Source organism: Mizuhopecten yessoensis, unplaced genomic scaffold, assembly GCF_002113885.1.
Source record: "Mizuhopecten yessoensis strain PY_sf001 unplaced genomic scaffold, ASM211388v2 scaffold10639, whole genome shotgun sequence".
NCBI classification, from domain to species: domain Eukaryota; kingdom Metazoa; phylum Mollusca; class Bivalvia; order Pectinida; family Pectinidae; genus Mizuhopecten; species Mizuhopecten yessoensis.
In genome coordinates this window covers 645,060-666,900 of record NW_018408647.1, presented here as the reverse complement: position 1 = coordinate 666,900, position 21,841 = coordinate 645,060, and the positions used below count along the sequence as shown (strand labels likewise).

At 33.1% G+C, this 21,841-nt stretch overlaps 1 protein-coding gene across 1 annotated transcript in view; it reads right to left on the bottom strand.

Moving 5' to 3' along the window:
• LOC110461588 (ryncolin-4-like) overlaps positions 1–18,351 on the bottom strand; it is a 25,022-nt gene extending 6,671 nt beyond the window's left edge. Inside the window, exons 1-3 of the mRNA XM_021515119.1 lie at positions 18,289–18,351; positions 15,984–16,074; positions 14,186–14,418 (exon numbers count right to left, since the gene is read on the bottom strand). Of these exons, the coding sequence (XP_021370794.1) occupies positions 14,186–14,418; positions 15,984–16,074; positions 18,289–18,342 (378 nt within the window). The 5' untranslated portion in view covers positions 18,343–18,351. The remainder of the gene's footprint in view (positions 1–14,185; positions 14,419–15,983; positions 16,075–18,288) is intronic.
• Between the last annotated feature and the right edge of the window lie 3,490 nt (positions 18,352–21,841).

Here is a 21,841-nt window from a genome sequence, read left to right as displayed (position 1 = left end):
ATGTCAGTCAGTCTTATTATATAGTCTCAGTATTAGTCAGTTTATAATCTAGCCAGTCTGTTACATGTCAGTCAGTCTGATTGTATTGTCTCATTATTAGTCAGTCTATTATAAAGTCAGTCTGTTACGTGTCAGTCAGTCTAAAATATAGTCTCAGTATTAGTCAGTCTTATTATATAGTCTCAGTATTAGTCAGTTTATTACATAGCCAGTTTGTTACATGTCAGTCAGTCTTATTATATAGTCTCAGTATTAGTCAGTTAATAATCTAGCCAGTCTGTTACATGTCAGTCAGTCTGATTGTATTGGCTCATTATTAGTCAGTCTATTATAAAGTCAGTCTGTTACGTGTCAGTCAGTTTAAAATATAGTCTCAGTATTAGTCAGTCTTATTATATAGTCTCAGTATTAGTCAGTCTATTATATAGCCAGTCTGATACATGTCAGTCACTCTTATTATATAGTCTCATTATTAGTAAGTCTTATTATATAGTCAGTCTGTTACATGTCAGTCAGTCTAATATAAAGTCTCAGTATTAGTCAGTTTATTATATAGCCAATCTGTTACATGTCCGTCAGTCTTATTATATAGTCTCATTATTAGTCAGTCTATTATATAGCCAGTCTGTTCATGTCAGTCAGTCTTATTGTATTGTCTCATTATTAGTCAGTCTATTATATAGTCAGTCTGTTACATGTCAGTCATTCTTTTTATATAGTCTCATCATTAGTCAGTCTATTATATAATCAGTCTGTTACATGTCAGTCACTCTTATTGTATTGTCTCATTATTAGTCAGTCTATTATAAATCTCATCATTAGTCAGTCTATTATATAGTCTCATCATAAGTCAGTCTATTATATAGTCAGTCTGTTACATGTCAGTCATTCTTTTTATATAGTCTCATCATTAGTCAGTCTATTATATAGTCTCATCATTAGTCAGTCTATTATATAGTCTCATCATAAGTCAGTCTATTATATAGTCAGTCTGTTACATGTCAGTCATTCTTTTTATATAGTCTCATCATTAGTCAGTCTATTATATAATCAGTCTGTTACATGTCAGTCACTCTTATTGTATTGTCTCAGTATTAGTCAGTCTATTATATAGTCAATCTGTTACATTTCAGTCAGTCTTATTATATAGTCTCAGTATTAGTCAGTCTATTATATAGCCAGTCTGTTCATGTCAGTCAGTCTTATTGTATTGTCTCATTATTAGTCAGTCTATGATATAGCCAGTCTGTTGCATGTCAGGCAGTCTAATATATAGCCTCAGTATTAGTCAGTCTATTATATAGCCAGTATGTTACATGTCAGTAGGTCTTATTATATAGTCTCAGTATTAGTCAGTTTATTATATAGCAAGTCTGTTACATGTCAGTCACTCTTATTGTATTGTCTCATTATTAGTCAGTCTATTAGATAGCCAGTCTGTTGCATGTCCGTCAGTCTTATTATATAGTATCATTATTAGTCAGTCTATTATATAGTCAGTATGTTACATGTCAGTCAGTCTAATATATAGCCTCAGTATTAGTCAGTCTATGATATAGCCAGTCTGTTACATGTCAGTCACTCTGATTATATAGTCTCATAATTAGTCAGTCAATTATATAGTCAGTCTGTTACATGTCAGTCAGTGTAACCTATAGCCTCAGTATTAGTCAGTCTATTATATAGCCAGTCTGTTACATGTCAGTCACTCTGATTATATAGTCTCATAATTAGTCAGTCTATTATATAGTCAGTCTGTTACATGTCAGTCAGTGTAATCTATAGCCTCAGTATTAGTCAGTCTATTATATAGCCAGTCTGTTACCTGTCAGTCACTCTTATTATATAGTCTCATAATTAGTCAGGCTATTATATAGTCAGTCCGTTACATGTCAGTCAGTCTAATATATAGCCAGTCTGTTACCTGTCAGTCACTCTTATTATATAGTCTCATTATTAGTGAGTCTATTATATAGTCAGTTTGTTACATGTCAGTCAGTCTAATATATAGCCAGTCTGTTACGTGTCAGTCACTCTGATTATATAGTCTCATAATTAGTCAGTCAATTATATAGTCAGTCTGTTACATGTCAGTCAGTCTAATATATAGTCTTAGTATTAGTCAGTCTTATTATATAGTCTTATTATTAGTCAGTCTATTATATAGCCAGTCTGTTAGATGTCAGTCCCTCTTATTGTATTGTCTCATTATTAGTCAGTTTATTATATAGTCAATCTGTTACATGTCAGTCAGTCTTATTATATAGTCTCAGTATTAGTCAGTCTATTATATAGCCAGTCTGTTAGATGTCAGTCCCTATTATTGTATTGTCTCATTATTAGTCAGTCTATAATATAGTCAGTCTGTTACATGTCAGTCAGTCTTATTGTATAGTCTCATTATTAGTCAGTTTATTATATAGCCAGTCTGTTACATGACAGTCAGTCTTATTATAAAGATTCATTATTAGTCAGTCTTATTGTATAGTCTCATTATTAGTTAGTCTATTATATAGTCAGTCTGTAACATGTCAGTCAGTCTTATTATATAGTCTCATTATTAGTCAGTTTATTATATAGCCAGTCTGTTACATGTCAGTCAGTCTTATTATATAGTCTCATTATTAGTTAGTCTATTATATAGTCAGTCTGTTACATGTCAGTCAGTCTTATTGTATAGTCTCATTATTAGTCAGTCTATTATATAGCCAGTTTGTTACATGTCAGTTAGTCTTATTGTATAGTCTCAGTATTAGTCAGTTTATTATACAGCCAGTTTGTTACATTTCAGTCAGTTTTATAATATAGTCTCATTATTAGTCAGTCTATTATATAGTCAGTCTGTTAAATGTCAGTCAGTCTTATTGTATAGTCTCATTATTAGTCAGTCTATTATATAGTGAGTTTGTTACTTGTTAGTCAGTCTTATTATATAGTCAGTCTACCACATGGCAATCAGTCTTATTATATAGTCTAATTAAAAAGACTAATTATTGTTACGGAATTGCGGCATATGTTAACACGATTTACTATTCAACAGATATGTGTGTCATTCATAAAAAACGTATATTTAGTTACGGGTTACATTTTTAGTACAATTACCTCATAACGTACTAAAATATGATATAACATACCATTGTTAGACACATTTCATTTCACATTTTTTTTATTGAATATTGCATCTTATACAAATTTCAAAGGGAATCGGGCAACAGGAGTAATTGCTATTCAAACCCTCTCCTATGGTATGGACAATGTATATTATAATATATTTATTGAGAAATAATTCCATTTTTTTCTACCTCTCGGACTGAAGTCATCGACCAGAGCTCCCACGCAGTGACTCGTACATTTAAGTTACGTCAGTCATATGTGCGTTATGGGAGTTCTCTCCCCTACACCACAGAGGTGGATTGTGATACAGATCAGTAAAGCATCTCTGTTACCTTGATTATAATTTTAAAAAATGGCATGGCTCAGGCAGACGACCATAGGCTTAGCAGGATTTTAACTTGATGAAGGATTTCATTCACATAGAATTGGAGTTACATCTAGAGAGTAAATCTACTTGAGAGTACAGATGGATTACCTGATGAAGAAAGTAGGATGTAAGATATAAGAGGAGATTTATAGTTAGCAAGTTGATTCTGGGTCACCACGTGGAGCTGGAGCCATCATCATTCTATCCCCAATGTAGTGATTCTGTTCCCTAGTCAGTCTCTGCCCTCCTCCGTGAATCCACAGATTCCACGGTACATGCATGGTAGACATAGGTAACGACCTAGTCCCCATATATCACACTGACTACCAGCGGTCCCACTGGCAGGGAGCAGCAACTGACCACACAACAGAATATACAAAATATGCAGAATAAATCTTAACTTATTATTAGGTTACATGAAAAAAGATATAACTACTCACACGTATACTCCTACTCAAACTGGCACTCACTTATATACACACTCCCTCACTCACTCAAAAGAAAATTGCCCATATATTATATATCCTTTTAATTCTGCATTATTATATTATTGAGCGTGGTCAACGATTTTGAATTGTAGAGTAAATGGCTTGACCACAATGTCCATTTGTTTACACAAAGATCAGTCAATTCCGAATAAATAGTACAAATGTATACTTGACGTACATCCATATTTTGTACATACATGTATCTAAAGTGTTTGTTGACTACCAACCTATATAATATTTTATACTAAGTAAGTTAATACATTACAGGCGTTTAGTATTAGAAATGAATCGCGTGGTGCATTCTGGTATATACATATTATCATGGTCATTATGGTTTGTACTACCATATAAAGGAACCTTAATATTTTCTCTTAGATGTGAATCTATATTATTTATGGATCTGGTAAGGTCATTCCTGTCATTATTTTACAAAGGACATCTTAAAAAATTATGTATCGTGTCTTTATTTCAAGTTTGAACACATGTATCTTCAGCTGTAATGAAAGGTTCTGGAGTTGATTTCAGTTTAATTTTAGCTGGTTTAGGGATACAGAATTTAAAAAAGTGGTATTATTATTGTTCAATTGATAACTAATATCAGGGAAAAAACTTCTGAGATAAAGGTTTAATCTAGCTCTTGGTTCATTAATTTGCCTTGGTTGTCTTATATTATATATATTTTCCTCTGGAGTTCTGATCAGTGGTTGAAGAATATCTTTTTAATATCGGGGTGTATCATGATGTAGTATTTTATATAAAAGAATTAGTTTCTGATCATTTCTTCTTTTCTTTAAAGTATCCCACCCAGTTTCCTTGTAGATAGTTATGTGACTTGTGTCCAGTCTTATACCTGTACTCATTCTTGCTGCTTCTAATTGTAGGGGTTCTAGCAGATTTCACTCTGTTGAGGTACAGTTGTCCCAAATAACGCTCGCATATTCTAGTATAGGCCTTATAAATATTAAATAAATATGCTCAAGTGATTTTCTATCAATTTTATGCTTAAGTAATATCAATATATTTATGCGTTTACATGATTTTTCATAAATGTAGTTAATATAGTCTCTCCAGCCACCTATGTCATTAAATAAAAGACCTAAATGTTTATGCTGTTTTACATTACTTATGATAGTGTTATTGAAAATAAGGTTTTGATGACAAAAAGTTGCATTGTGTTTTTTACTGACTATTAATGATACAGTGTTGTAAGGATTAAATAGTATTCCCCATTTCTCTGCCCAGTTTGAAATATTTTCAAAGTCTTGGTTAAGTTGGACAGCTACCTGAATAGAGTCATTGTTAATCAAAGCATATACTGATGTGTCATCAGCGAATAATTCAATTTTTAATTGAACTTCTTCTTCAATGTCATTTATGTAAATTTAAAATAAATATGGACAGACCCTTATGGTACACCGGCTTTAAGAGTTTTCCATGTGGAGTTATAACCATCTATTGATACCCTCTGTTTTCTGGTGCTAACATAATTTTCAAACCATCTCAATACATTTCCATGAATACCATATTTCATAAGCTTAGCGATAAGCCCAGTATGCCAAACCCTGTCGAATGCTTTGCTGATATCACAAAACACCAATCTGGCTTCATTACCCTTATCTAGTTGAGATACAATTGTATGATATAATGATAGTAGTTGATTAACTGTAGTCATTTGGAATGAAGCCAGACTGGATTTTGGACAATATATCATAATTTGACGGATAATTATTGGTATTTAAATTATATTTTTTTTCTAGTATTTTGCCAAGTATAGGTGTCAACGATATAGGTCTATAGTTTGTTGTGTCAGTTTTTTCACCTTTACCCTTATAGATAGGAGTAACATTTGCTTCTTTCCATGATTCAGGTAAATTCCCGGTAGATATGTAGAGGTTTAGCTAGTGATTGAGTCAGTCCTTTAATAAATTTTGGAGAAACCTTATCTGGTCTTTCTGGCTTATTGGTATTAATTTGATTTAGTTGGTCAATCACATCTTGTTCTGATATCTCAATAGAATGAAGAGAGTGCGGAAAGTTAGGATTGATTTCAGGTAGATCAGCATCAGTTTTGTTAGCGGTAGATATTGAGGAGAAGTATTCATTAAAACATTCTGCTTTGTCTAGTGGATGAATGTTAATATTGTTATTGAAAATAGTTGGTGAGTTGTCATTTTGTTTGTTTTCACCATTAATTATAGTTTTGGCTATTTTCTATCACTTACCAGGTGAAAAAGATTGGTCAGTTAGGGAATTATGTTTGTCGAGTTATAATTCTTTTGCTTTCCTGATAAGGGAGATAACACTATTACGGAGTTGTCTAAACTTAGTCCATGCCTGTTTAATATCAGTTTGTTTGGCTTTAGGATGTTGTCTGTTACGATGTCTCATTTTCAATCTAATCTCATTGTTTATCCATTTGTTAACATCTGGTCTTATCAATATTGTTTTTGTTGGTACATATTCATCAATGCATTGGGTGAGTTTTTGATTTATAGTTTGGTTTATAGATTTAACATCTTGGTTCATTAAGATCAATTTGAGACATAAATGTGTTTTCATTAATAAAGTCAGCATCACTGTAGTTGTAACAAGTCTTTTGAAAAGCTCTTCTTTTAAGGGTTTTATATGTAATTTTAGCACTTCATGGACAGTGATCACTGCAATAAGGTGCATTTACTTGAACAATTTTTATGATGTTTTAGTTATTGGATCATATAACATCAATGCGTGTAGCGGACGTTTCTGTTATTTATGTGGGTTCATTTATAGCATTAGTTATGCAATATAATTGTAAAATACGCTTTAGTATGGAATTTTGGTTAAGACTCAACATATTCTGATTTATATCACCTACAATCATATAATCCTTGTTTAGAGTAGACATCTTATTAAGGTTATTATCTAGGGAATCCCAGTATGGTATCAAAGAGTTTGGTGGTCGGTATAGACATCCAATAAGGATTTTTTTGCCATTTATTTTCAATCCAAGCCATAATAATTCAAGAGCATCATCTTCTAAGTCAAATCGTCGTTTGGCATACACATCTATTATTATTTGTGGCTCTCTAATAGTAGGTCACTATCAAAAACACTTTCATTTAGGTGAGTTTCAGTTAGGCATATTATATCAAAATTGGAACATTCATTTTCTGCAATATCAAGTTTATTTCTAAGGGAGCAGATATTTAAATTGGACAATGAAATATTTGTAAATTGGTACTTATCATTATTTATATTAGAGAGTGGACCCGGGTTGGTATGAACATCCATAGATATGATAAGTAGGTTCATTTTAATTACAAGGTAGTATGCTAGGTATAATAGAATGTGAGACCCTTTTGGAAGTTGTTGTTCCATGCATCACGGATGTTGGTTTAGAACCTTTAGCCATGGTCAATTACTAGCGATGCATATACACAGTATCGAGGAAAGGTAACTAACATCTTATTATTTAAACATTTCATTCTAGTATCAGAGACAGATGTACATAAACATGCATAAGAGTTACATGTATGGATATATATATATGGCAACACACACAAACAAAAAAGTACTAAAAAATCAATTAACATTGACATAAATATATACAAATTTCACGGTATGGGATCCATGATGGAATAATAAATACTTGATAAATTTATGAAGACTTAGCTATAGCCCTCAATATGGGCCGTTAAAATGTATCTGGTAGTGCATTACTAAGCTAGTTCATGTTATTATTCAAATTTATTCATTATGAATTAAAAAGTAAAACAAGCATGTGTATGTGCGTATATAAGTAACACTAATTATTATGTCATATTTATAATATCTGTATTATTATCTCATTCACTCTTTATTTCATAATGTATTAATTCAAATAATAACATGAAATAGCTTAGTAACTAATATGGTGTGTGAATACTAATTATTATACATAATTAATGATATCAGTAGCACACATTATGTTAGTTACTTAGCTAATTCGTGTTATTATTCATTCATTATATTTAAAGAGTGAATGAGATAATACAGACAGCTCTATATCATACACGATTTCCCCCATATTTCATTGTATGTTAATATACGTACATATATTTACATACATGGTATTAATAAATAGTTCATTCGATAAATATCATCAATTAAATTGGTACTAAATACAATCTACTGTATATATCAATAAATTTAATTACTTGTAAAAATTAGATATTCATATCACCATGCATATATATATAATACCATCCATCAATAGGTGAGTATTATGATAAGTACATTTTGGTACATTCCCTCTTCCATTATTATATTCCAGTAATCACACATTATATTAATGAGTTACTATGCTTACTCATGTTGTTATCCATTCATTATGTAATACAAATTGATTGAGATAATACAGATAGCTGTACACATTTGTACGCATATATAAAGTAAACTTCCTAGTTAAAAGTGTCGATAAGTTACACTGCTTAAGCTGTCATATTTCTAATGTATGATAAATATACGTTTAACTTCACACATATATTATTAATTGAAAAGTTCTTTCATAATATCCTAATTCATTTGGTACTTCTACTAAAAAAAGGTGGGATAATACACAGACTATTATGTATGAATACATTTAGGCATGCGTGTACCAAGGTATCAGAATGATCTTTACCATCATGATACATAAATTAATAAGATAATACAAAGACAGGTATTTGTTGGTATGGTGACAGTAATAAGGAAGTGTTATTGATTTTGTATATGCATCACTGGTTAAGTTTCACACTTCAGTCTTACGTAGTAAATAGACTGCAGACATATATACATATACTTAAAGAATAACACATTTATTATCAATTAAATATAGGTATAAAGTTTGAGAGTTTGATCATGAGATATAGCTAGCATACTAGATCACGATATAGCTGCTGTTCAGTATAAGACTACATCTTATCGTGGTACGTATTATTTCCGGTAAGACGAGGACTGGTGGTTACATTTTCCGAAGATGTTTTGTTGCTGATCCCGAGGATGTGGGGTATCTCGGCTTTTGACAGTCTGGGAGGAGAGTCTGGATAGTTGGAAAGTTCTGACAGCTTGATGATTGAGGCTTTAGAGCCACTTCGATTCCTGATTAAGATTCTGCCATCCTGTGTCCAAGTACCGGTGAACATTCCTATGGACTTGAGATACCTGGCTTTGGCTTACACTGTCGATCTGTGTTTGGTCAGGGCCTCGTTGAGGTAGAAGGGGGGGTCAGATACATCAGATGTGACAATCAGACGCAGTACCTTTAACATAGATGTGATATATATGTATATACATATTAACAGTTGCTCTGCATTGCCAATATATAACACTACCAAAGCCAGTTCCCTGTTATGAGACAATAACACTGGCGCACTGATATATACACGGGTACGACTAACTACCAAGTCGCTATTCCCCCTGCACACTAGCAAGCAGATAAGACAATACAAAATGAAAAAAGGTATGATTCAATGGTATACACCGTTTTATGTAAGACTATTTTAAAATGTGAATGGAATATATTGATTGATTAAACTATGGAAAAAGTATTAACATTAACGCATTATATTATTTTTACTGGAAAAGTCAACAGTGACAACATTCCGAAAGCAATTCCATTTGCTGTTCTATCTTTTGTATAAACACCGCTAAATTCTAATTTAAAAGTGACCTGTAAAGTTAGAAATGAAAGTTTAAAAAAAAATAAAAAAAATGTTAATATTAGCATAAACAGCATTCTGTTTCGTGTTATAGTCCTATGACACGAATCAAAAATGCTGTTTAATGCTTAAATATATGCTAGGATTTTTTATTTGACAATGTAGTGTTTATATTATATAATATTCTCTATGATTTTATACACCCAAGTGTTCTTCCAGGAACTCTTCCCACAAGTATTGTTACTATGTGTCAAGTTATTACATTTCCCCCACGCCTTTAATGTCGCCTTACAAATGCGTCTGATTTGGTTATATGAAAAGATTATGCAACGAATTATACATTTTGCACAGCTACCATGTCAGGGAAACGTTGTATATACTATTTTGCATTTGAAGTTTAGACGCGGCGAGGCTGCGTCCATTAAATTTCGGCAACATTGATCATTCCAGCCAAAATAAAATAGAACTGAAAGCAAAGTGAAATTGTGTTTGTGTCGGTTTGGGAGTTATGAAACAGGTATGGAAAAAATCGTTATACATCGACAAAGCCTATTTTATTTATTATATAAAATAAGGAGGAGGCACGTTAATCTAGTGGTAGGACGCCTGGCTCGTGTCCGATAGGGTTGCGGGTTCGAGTCACATCACGGCACTGTGTTGTACCTTTGAATAAGAAACTTATTCCAGTCTACTTAGCTGTAAATGAGTACGTGGTATGGCAGTGTTAGAATTGTTGAATGCTAGCTGTAAGCGCCGAAATGGCAGCATTGGCTGTATGCTCCCCAATGAGTTAGAAAGATATTGGCTGGTTGCAATTGCCCTTTAACCACGGATGATAACTTGTAAACCGCTTTTAGACAACCTACGAACTAGGTTGTGATGAAGCGGTTAATAAGAGCCTCAAATCATTATAAGTGTCACTAAACATTAAATGAAATGGAAAGAATTTGAGATCCTCTGGTCAGACAATCAATAAATTATGCTAAGTAGAATTCTTAGATTGTTTGTGTGACGTTTTACAATTTTCTTCTTGATTTTCAAGCTGTCACGAGTGTTGCTGAAACACTGACTCAGTAATTTAACCAATACTAAAGATTTGATGAAGAGTCCATATTTCAATACTCACCTATGACAAACACACGAAAGGAATTTATTCACTTTATTACTCTGGCGAGAAGGTAAGTGATGTACATACTTTTATAAATCAATGTGATACGTTAACCAAAAGAAAACAAAAGGATTGCACATACAAGTCAACAAAACTATAATTTGATATCGAAATAAAAGATAAAAATGTGAAAATTAGCACAGCAAAGGTTTCATGCAGAAGGTCAATGATAAAAGGACCAGGTGATCCGGACGAGTAAGCGTCTTCTTCTCCATCTAACATATTTGCAATTATATACGTCCATTTAAACATATAGAAATGTACCGATAACAGGTGAAGTGACAACTAACAATAATTGATATTAATGAATAAATAATTACCCACCATAATTTTTGAATTAACATATACTTAGTTTACTTCTTTACAAAGAATACAAACTGCATGTTTTATCTGTCGCCTCTCGCTATGAAATAAAGCATGTGTTACGAAAAATGCCAAGTGAGAAATGTTCAAGGCTGGAAAAAATGGATATAATGTAGGAGTGTCCGTATGGGCTTTTGAAGGCCATCACATATAATTTTTAATTTTTTGCATAACTACACCTTGTGGTTATGCCGTCATGCTATTTATATATAAGGCCATTTGTGATTTTGGTCCTCCACTGCAACCCCGTTTATCTCGGAATGGTCTCCAAGCTGACCCTAGTTTTATGTCACATCGTGACGGCATAACTGCAAGATATATTTATGCATTAGAAATTAAAACTTCTCTGTGATAGTAACCAGAAGGTCAAACAATTGGTCTCTCCATCCCCTTTCAACGCCAGAATATATGATATTAATATTATCAAACAGTCCTTTATCATTTCATAAAACACGCTGACTTACCAGAACTCTTTCGATCACCTGTTACGGTATCAGACTTAAAGCCGATGCATCCAAAACTAAATGATCTGCACGTCATTATCTGGATGAAAACGAGCTGAAACGGATATTTACATTGAATAAAAAACATCCGAAAAAGTTAATGCATTACTTCATTGTCAGTATATATATTGAATTTATCATAATTTGTGCCCTATCTTTGTTATGTCATATTATTAAAAGTAAATGTACTTATGGTAGATGCATTATCCAACATTACTAATATTTGTAATACACATTGTGAATTTGTGGTGTCTACTTGTACCCCACCTTTGTTGTAACTGATCTATGTATTATTCAACAAAAGTAATACTTGATCATACAAATTGTGAACTTGTAGTGCCACAATTTTGTATCTGTAATTGATAAATGACTATTTAACAACAATTCCATTCTCTGCTGTTTTGTGTAGTAACTAAGTATAATATATACTACAAAATAATCTGCAGTCTCTTAGTATGTAACCTTGCTGTCACAAATATAGATATTTAATTCTATATAATAGAAGGTAATTCATATATTAAACCTTCTGATCAACATATACTATTGTGTATGATATATAGTGTTTATTACATTAATTAAATAAATGACAAAGAAACGAGTTATAAAACTGACTTATATGTCACTTGTGTTTCTTTGTCATTTATATAAAACATGAACCGTAAAATATCATATTGTCAAAATGAAATAAAACAAAAAAACCCAAAAAAAACAGGAAATTAAATATCAAACAACTATATCATCATTGTCTTGAAATATTTTTTGTTTTTGTTATCAGAGTGAAAACAACCGTCCTTATGCTCCTTTATTTTTATTGTTGACTATACCTTGCCACCAATTAATTTTAATCGAGTTAAATATGTAACCAAAACTGTCTCGCTGAGTCGACTTATAGTGAAATTGTTCATGAACATGAATGCGAGATAACCCCAGTGCTCTGTCTGCTACATGTACAGTCAGCGGCCATTGGTATTACATGTATGTGTCCTCAGTTTCATAAATACAAAATGAGATCTACCGAGGTTTGGTGTTCTATTTTCAACCTCTTGTGAAAATAAATTCGTAATGACAGTAGCTAGCTTTTGTATTGTCGATATAATATAATCACACACATACGGCATAACCAGTTATTTATTTCGAGTTATCGAGACAGTTTTGATATGTTATCTAAATTATGTTGAACACTGCAATTATCATAAGGTGATTTCATTATATTCATAAGTCGACTAATGGATTAATGTATCATGGAAAGACAAGTTATCGAGATAATTGTTTCGAAATAACTTTCTTGGTTTAAATGAACAAGTAGCAAAATTGTGTCGACATACTTTTTACCAAAATGAAAACACATTGAGATAGTTACGGGTCGAGCATTTTTCAGTTTTTAATCTTTCTGTTTTAGCAAATGATTCACCAAAACGCAAAATAATATGTACAGAAAGGATCGCCCCGGGAAACAATATAAGTCATAATCGTTACCCACCACAACTTATTTAAACAAAATATGAAAAAGCATCTCATCAGTGACAATAGCATGTACAATTCATAGTATCTTGAGATTAGGACTAAGAAAAAGAACGTGATCAGAAAAAAAACATACCTCTGGATGATGATTATAGTTAATGTTCCGTGTTTTTTCTGTCATATATTTTGTATAATTTGCTACCTATTTCTGTCATTCGTTTTGTATTCTTCTGATTGACCGTTTATTGCTGTCTCTGATTGACCGTTTATTGCTGTTTCTGTTTGACCGTTTTTTACTGTCTCTGATTGATCGATTATTGCTGTCTCTGATTTACCGTTTTTTACTGTCTCTGATTGATCGATTATTTCTGTCTCTGATTTACCGTTTTTTACTGTCTCTGATTGATCGATTATTACTGTCTCTGATTGACCGTTTATTGCTGTCTCTGATTGAGTATTTATTGCTATCTCTGACCGTTTATTACTAATTGGCGGATTGGTCGAGTGGTCAACACTTCGGCCTTCCACGCAGACGGCCGGGGTTCAATCCTCGAAATCGTCGTACGCATGGAATATCAGAGAATTTTTTTCTCCTACCCGCGCAACTCCAACAACCCAGGTGGAGTATAAAATGGTCTGGGGTTGATGTTGAGGTATCTGTACTGTAGCATTCAAGTGAGGTGGCACTATAAAAGATGCCTTTGGAAGCACGGTTCCATTACAAAACAGAATAAAATGCATTACTAGCACACACGCATGCATACACACATAGGATATTAGCCAGGTGGCATAGGATTAGTAGTTAGCGCCTGATAAGGCAGCTTCTGGGAATTCCACAAAATTTACTTAATTAATGTATATGCTAATTGTATTAATTGTATATCTATGTACTGTAAAGCGCTTTAGAGTGGTTTATGTTAGCAAGACAGGGCGCTATATCAAATGTTGTATATTATTATGTATTATTATTGCTGTCTCTGATTGATCGTTTAATTTTTGCCATACCGTTAGCTTTTTTTCTGATTGACCGTTTGTTCTTTCCGTGCATGCTTTTTCTGACTTACCTTTTTGCATTCCCAATAATCCCGTCGACTATCTTGCCACAGTTGATATCTAACGGGATCATTGACATGTATTGTCAAGTATAATGTGACGTTTTCTCCAAGTTCAAAAACGCCATGAAAATGCACTGTATTGCTAACACCGGTACTGTCCCACACAGTAATGCCGAATATTGCTTTAGAGTCACCATCAGGTTCCTCGCTTCCAGTTGTTGTCTTTAAGGCCCACATATCCTCTGAAAATAGAAACACGTTGTAATCGTCATATCTATAAACACATCTTATGCAACCTGTTTTTAGATTCATCATGCTCTAAAGGAATTGGACACAATAAGATTATGAAATATTTTGTGTAGAAAGTAAAACAGATACACATGATAATAACCTTGATATCATATACACTGTGGTGAAATAATAACTATTCTAAAACATAATCAGAGACATTTAATCTAGTTTACGATGCAGACCATATAGATACTGTATATATCAGTACCAAAAATAATTTGCTGAAAAGAATTGTTTGCAGCATATACCAGTACAACAATATCAAATGAAGCTATATTATATCATTTTCTTTTCTGAGATCCGTAATGGAAATATATATAAACCTTTTGTAGTAGGTTGTAAAAGATTTACAAACCGGTGCATATTCACCCATTTACATTGATTACGTGAAACTTTGTAACTCGAATTCATTCTTTAATAATTTACAGAAACATTGAATTTACATCATGAATGAAAACTTCCTTATTTGTATCAGAATACAGATATACATCTATATAAATATTACGATGTTATAGGTTTTAATATGCACATTTTGCGTTATTTCAGACATATATGTTCATTCATCTGATCTATGTTATGTACCATTTGCGAGTGATTGATGATAGACACGACCATTTGATAAGTTCACGTTTATTCACGAGTCACGACAGTAACCACTCTCCAGTCACGTGGTAATTCATGAAATTCGAATTTGACAAGGGGATCGATGTGCCATTAATATCAGTTATATGCTAATTCTAAAGTTTATCTATACATATTTCGGTCATTGAGCACAGGATATACCAGATATGGCAACAAACTCGGCAAACATAATTCGGTCATCGAACAATTGAGACCGGATATTACAACCAACTCGGCCAAAATAATTCATCATCAAGCACAGTAGACACGGGTTACAGCAACTAACTTGGCCAAAATATTTCAGACATAACATCCAACTCGGCAATACAATTTTGGTCATCGAGCACAGGAGATTCCGGATATTACAACAAACTCAAAATGATTAATCTGTCAACAATCACAGAAGTACATGTTTTACAATGAGGATAAACGTTTGTTTAGGAACCTATTCCTTGACCTGTTACACTTTCGTAATACAGGCTACACGATCATTATACTAATTAATACTCATTTCCTTTGTTGTTTGTTTTTGTTTTATTTTTTCTAATAACGAAATATAAAAGCTGTCAAAATTGGTTAAAACATATCCTGAAACTTATGCAATGATGCCTACTGAATACGGGGCCGCGGTGGCTAAGTGGTGGTTAAGGCGTCTGACGTTCTGCTACCACCAGCTCCCCACCACTTGGTCGCGGGTTTGAATTATAAGTGGGGCAGGCGCCAGGTACTGGCCTTGGGTCGGGGTTTTTCTCCATGAACTCCGGCTTTTCTCCACCGCCAAAACCTGGCACGTCCTAAAATGACCATAGCTGTGAACATGACGTGCAACATAAACAAACCAAACCAAGCCTACTGAATTATGTATTTCGTCTAAAGGTTTTGGTAAAGTATTTACCTTTTGGGGATATGGTAGTCTTGTTGTGGCTATTTCCAATCCAGCAGTCACATTCGAATGTAAAGTTATATGAGGAGCTTTCCATCGTCAACTGCAACAGATAGAGACTTTACAGATGTGATTTTATTATATTTCTCAATTGTTTAAAATAGTGTTTTTCATCAATAAGAAAACTAAAAGGACTGACAATGGTGACTACATAAAGCGTTAACAGTAACCTATGCTTAGGGAAAAGTACAATACCAAGCAACATATTGATATAGACACTAAAGTTTCTGAAGGTATTTGGATAGATGAAGATATTAATAATGATAATGATAATTTGAGGTTCTTATATACAGCTTTATCACAGCCTTGTCCGTAGGTCGTCTCAAAGCGGTTCACAAATTATTAACCATGGCTATAGGGCCTTTGCAACTAGCCAACATCTTTCTAAACTCCTGGGGAGCATAGAGTGGTTGCTGACATTTCGGCGCTCACAGCTAGCATTCAACAATGCTATCACTGTTCATTGCAACCACGTACCCATTTACAGCCGATTAGACTGGAACAAGCCGAGTAAAGTATCTTGTTCAAAGATACAACACAGTGTCGTGACGTGACTCGAACCCGCAACGCTTCGGTCACGAGCCCGGCGTCCTACCACTAGACTACCGTGACTTCTGATGTAGGATTTAGAACATTTTGTTTTAGTTTCAAAATACTTGTTCCATTTTATTTTTGACAGAGACACCATTTTGTAACTATATTTCAACATTGATATTTTAGCTTAGTTAACATGGTATTGTCTACAAATTGTATGGAAAACCTGTCTAAGAGTTTAATGTATTGTTTTGGCAGTGACACAGAAACAGTTTATAGTCAACGTATTTATTTATAGTTTAAAGGACATCTCAAATATGGTTTCCCTTTCGAAGGATATACATATACTTTATTCTATAAATGGTCAAGGTTCCCAAATTATTTTCGTTTATCCACGTCACTCTTAAACATACTGCAATAGCAAATAAATTGACTCTGAAATAAATGGTGCTTATTGTGTTACTTTAAATTACACTGTTGCAAAAAATATCGAAGTAGGATGTGATAGGTTTTTTTTTAAACCTAATTTACAAAATTAAATCAAGGTTTAATCACATACTGTACATCTATTAAACTTATTAGGGAAAATAAAATGAAAAGATGGAAAAAGTGAGATGGGTAAGAATGACTTCCATTATATGCGATTGAGAAATTACCTTTCCTTACTACAAATCAAACTAATCCCTGCGAGTCGAATGCAGTTGGGGGAAACATTTATACACTTTGAACACAAGTAATTGTTATTCATATTCATAGAAAAATGAAATCCATTTACGGAAGCCTCTATCATAAATGTTGTTTATTTTCGTATAAAAATAGTTTTTCGGCATCATTTCATACCTTATCATTGTACATTCGCTTACAGCGTAGCCGAATCGACATCAATTTGTAGACAACTCGTACACATTGTACACCTTTGTGTGTATACGCTTCACTGGTTATTTGTCTGATGAAGGTGAAAGAGTACATACCGTAACATCACAAAGAAACACACATTGGTTGTGTTACAAGAAAGTTTTCATAATCCATACTTACAAACCCGCAGAAAATGGTTAGAACAAAGGAATAGTGTAAATACTATTAAGTGTTTCTACTGCATTTTATTATGATGCTAGGAAACTTCTAAAGTGAAAAGAAAATTACGTTCTGACGTACACTGTCAAATATTGTCTTTGATAATGATATAACCTGTCATGATGAGAGGTCATGATGAAAGTAAACAAACTTTAAGACTTTAAAGCAGTCTTGCCGTGCATGTTTTTTCGAGTTAAGGTTGGTAAAACCATTAATTTATTCTTCCGAATGGTTAAATTATGACATTTTCGTTGTAAAACTGTGTGACCAATGCTCAACTTGAGTTTTAATTAGATTTTTTGTCAAATTTACTCTAACATTTAGTATCAACTTTGAAAATAAACACTGTGATTTTTAGACGATGACCAACAAGCTGCATATCGGGACATTTTCGCCTTTTTCGCCCTCCGCGATGAGGGCAAATTCATCATTACAGAAGTAAGCGATATAATAAAAAAAAAGTAATCACATGTTAAGGGGTGAAAATAATATAAGGCGGAAATGAATTTCATCGGCGTAGAGCGAAAGGTTAATTGGGCGACAGTTTCCCGGTATTCACATATAGAAAAATACATGAAATGATGTTTTGCATCACATGGATATACTAAACAAATACTGTCAAAAAATGTGAATATAACATATTTCATACCTTTAACATTTTCCAAAGAAAAGTTTCAGTTGAGTTTTGCCAAACGTCTATCATCTTCGGTCTTGTGATAGCTGGGATAGTGACATTCACATAAGCGTGGGATGCTAAGAATTGTTTCATCGTTATTGTCATCGTAACATTGGGTGCATCACTTTCGCTGGTGTTTCCGCGTTCGTAGAATGTGACTGTAAAGTCGGCTTTCGTGAAGGATGGATCCAACATGTACCCTGTAGTAACACTGATATTCCAATCAACAGCTGTAATGAGGACGATTTAAATATAATAATGATGATAACTCGAGGTTCTTATGTACCGCATCATCACAACATAGGTCCTAGATCGCCTTAAAGCGGTTTACAACTTATCATCCGTGGTTAAGGGGCCTTTGCAACCAGCCAATATTTTTCTAAACTCCCTGGGGAGCATGCAGACAGTGCCGCCATTTCGGCGCTTATAGCTAGCATTCAACAATTATAGCACTGCCTAACCACGTACTAGTATTTTGAATTTTTGAATATCCTCTCTATACAGAAGAACGACAAACTTTTATGCAGGATCTTATATTTAATGATGAAGATTTCCATAATACAATACCTTTAAGTACTATTATAAATGGAATCACTAGTAAAAGTAATTTACAGAACAATCAATTGATGGAGTGTGTGCATAAATACATTAATGCTACAGGACGGTTTAAATAGATAAATATACAAGCTGCATGTGGTTCTGTAAGATAAATTCATTATTTCTGTTGATAGTGGATAATGAATATATATATTTACATATAATATACCAAGGTTGATTGATCACAGGGCAACAAATGTCCAGGGACTTTATGTGGTCATGACACTTAAGGTATGATGAGTAATGTAAATCAATATTTATAATTTATTTAATTATTGAAAAATTAATAATTTATTATGAAATACCAAAATGCCACATATTTGTATCCTGCGAACTAGTGTACTTTGTTATCATATTTAATGCCCAACTGCACATTCATTTAAAACAAATATGTATAAACTACATTAAATAAACCCATGCCTGTAGATACAAATGTGGTGTTAGAGTGTATGAGTGAGTGATTGAGATTAGTGTGTGTCCTTATATAATTATTTATGTCTTTTTGGGTTTTCATATTTATTTATTTTTATTTTTATTTTTTTGATATACATATTTTTCTGTTTTCTTTTAGTTAATTTTCTATTTGATTTTCCAACTCATCTCAATACATGTGTACTTCAAATAAGTCCCGGTTCATTTCTTTATCAGAATACATGCATGTATCAGTTTTGCTTTATTTCATGTTGCCATAGCAAATTTAAGTTGCTCAAGTTCAAGACGTATATCTATATATTTAATTCGATTTGAATACTGTGTATATTCATAACAGTATATTTAATTCTTCTTGACACAAATTTTACAACTATATTAAATATTTATATCGCAAAGTTTGTATTTTTTTTTTCTCCAAGGATTTTTTTTTCTGTAGAAACATGAAAATATTAAGCCAGCCTAATTAAATGTATATCACCTGGCAATAAATGTATCCATGAGATGAGTTGAAATAAAATGTATGTATGTAAATATTGTATTCAATGTCTTCAAATATCAAAAGTATGCTGGAAGCCATGGAAAAAGCTTATATAGGCAAAGCCTGTTGCTCAATCCTTTTGTTTAATCAATAAAATATATTTGAAATGAAAACTAGTATACAGCAGAGTAGAATGGAGCAAACGGAGTAAAGTATCTTGTTCAAAGATACGACACAGTGCCGTGACTTTACTCGAACCAACAACCCTTCGGCCAAGAGCCCGGCGTCCTGCCACTAGACTACCGTGCCTCCAACATCACCAAATACATAATAGAAAGCTAATAAAAAACGAAACCATTTAGCAGATGAGTGTTATTAGTCATGATCCGCTGAGGCATAGAAAACTGTATCATTGTTAAATTTATTTGAATTGTTATTCTCGAATTCAACCGACAAATACATTGTCTGTCACCTTTGACTTACCTTCTTTCATGGCGTCCATTTCCCTGGTTGACTGTATCTCAGTTGATGCTGGTGATTCAGTAGTGGTAATCGTAGTTGGAATGTTGGTGGTGAAAGTGGTAGTAGGAACGGTGGTGGTAGTGGTAGTAGGAACGCTGGTGGTAGAGGTTGTACCTGTAAAACAATCAGGCTTTGTACCTTTAAAAATTCATTTTTAATGTGTTACAATTTACCATATTAAGTAAAACATTTGTAATGTTTTTTTTTGGCGATTTGGCGCTTTACCATATAGATTGCTAAAAATACAATCGTTAATCATTTAACCCACGAATGTCTCCATTAAACTAACGTTATTCCTAATTGATGCCAAAAGTGGAATGAAACACTAGGATATGTTTGATGTACGCCAACGTTTTTACAGTTCATGAATGTGTTCATTTCTTGCGTTTCATATTTTTAGTATATTTATCTATTGAACTGAGGATGTAACTAGATTGGGTCATTATCACTTAGCCGCCGAACAACAAGAAGAGAATACCAAGGTGTATTCAAAATAGATGAAATCTTGGCAAAGCAAGAACAAAGGTAAGCTTTACATAAGACCATGGGAACATTGACAAGGAGACCAGGCGTTTCGGAAAGGCCAGCGTTTGTTTGAAACAACCAAGGTTAAGCTTTCAAAATCGTCAGCTTTATGGTATCAACAATTATTAAAAAAACAAATTCAGTGGATAACTCGACATCGCCTTCAAAGAGGTCCAGTCTGAGCTCAAAGTTTCGCGTACAAAATGCCGTGCTCAAGTGAAAGAAACATAAAATCTGGACGAATAATTTCGGAATTTATCAAAAAATAAATCAAAAGGAATAGTGATATAATAAATAAAAGAATTCAATTGAGTCCATTATCCTATTAGGCGTCATGAGTTGGGATCTCTGCGGAATATCCACTATTCTTGGTTCCGAAATACCGCTGAAGTCTGACTCTGGGGGGGATAGGTTAATCCGTATTAAACTTTAATAATGCTTGACAGTTGGCACAACTATGGTATCCATTATCAAGTGTTTGTGTACAGACATTAAATGACGTAAAAAACGTTTTTCTTTTACAATAATACCAACATTTTGTTAAGATTTTTCCGGCACAGTAACATTTCATTACCATAGTTACATAGTTACATCTCATTACCACATGTACAGTAATGTTGCAATTATGTCAGCACAGGTACAACCCATCACCACGGTTACATGTTTTTACTACAGTTACACTTACACTACAGTAACACTATATTAACACTTAAAATCCATAGTTACTTCTTGACACCAATAATACCATATAACATCATTATGATACTATATCAGCACAGTTATACTAAATAACCATAGTTACACTTTATCATCATGGCTGCTCACAATTACCGTAGAAATACTACATTAGCATAGTAACAACATATTTCCATAGTTACACTGTATCGCCACAGAAACACTATTTCAGCATAGTTATATGTTTAGTTATATCACAATAGTTACAGTATATCACTACAGTTACAGGATAACACA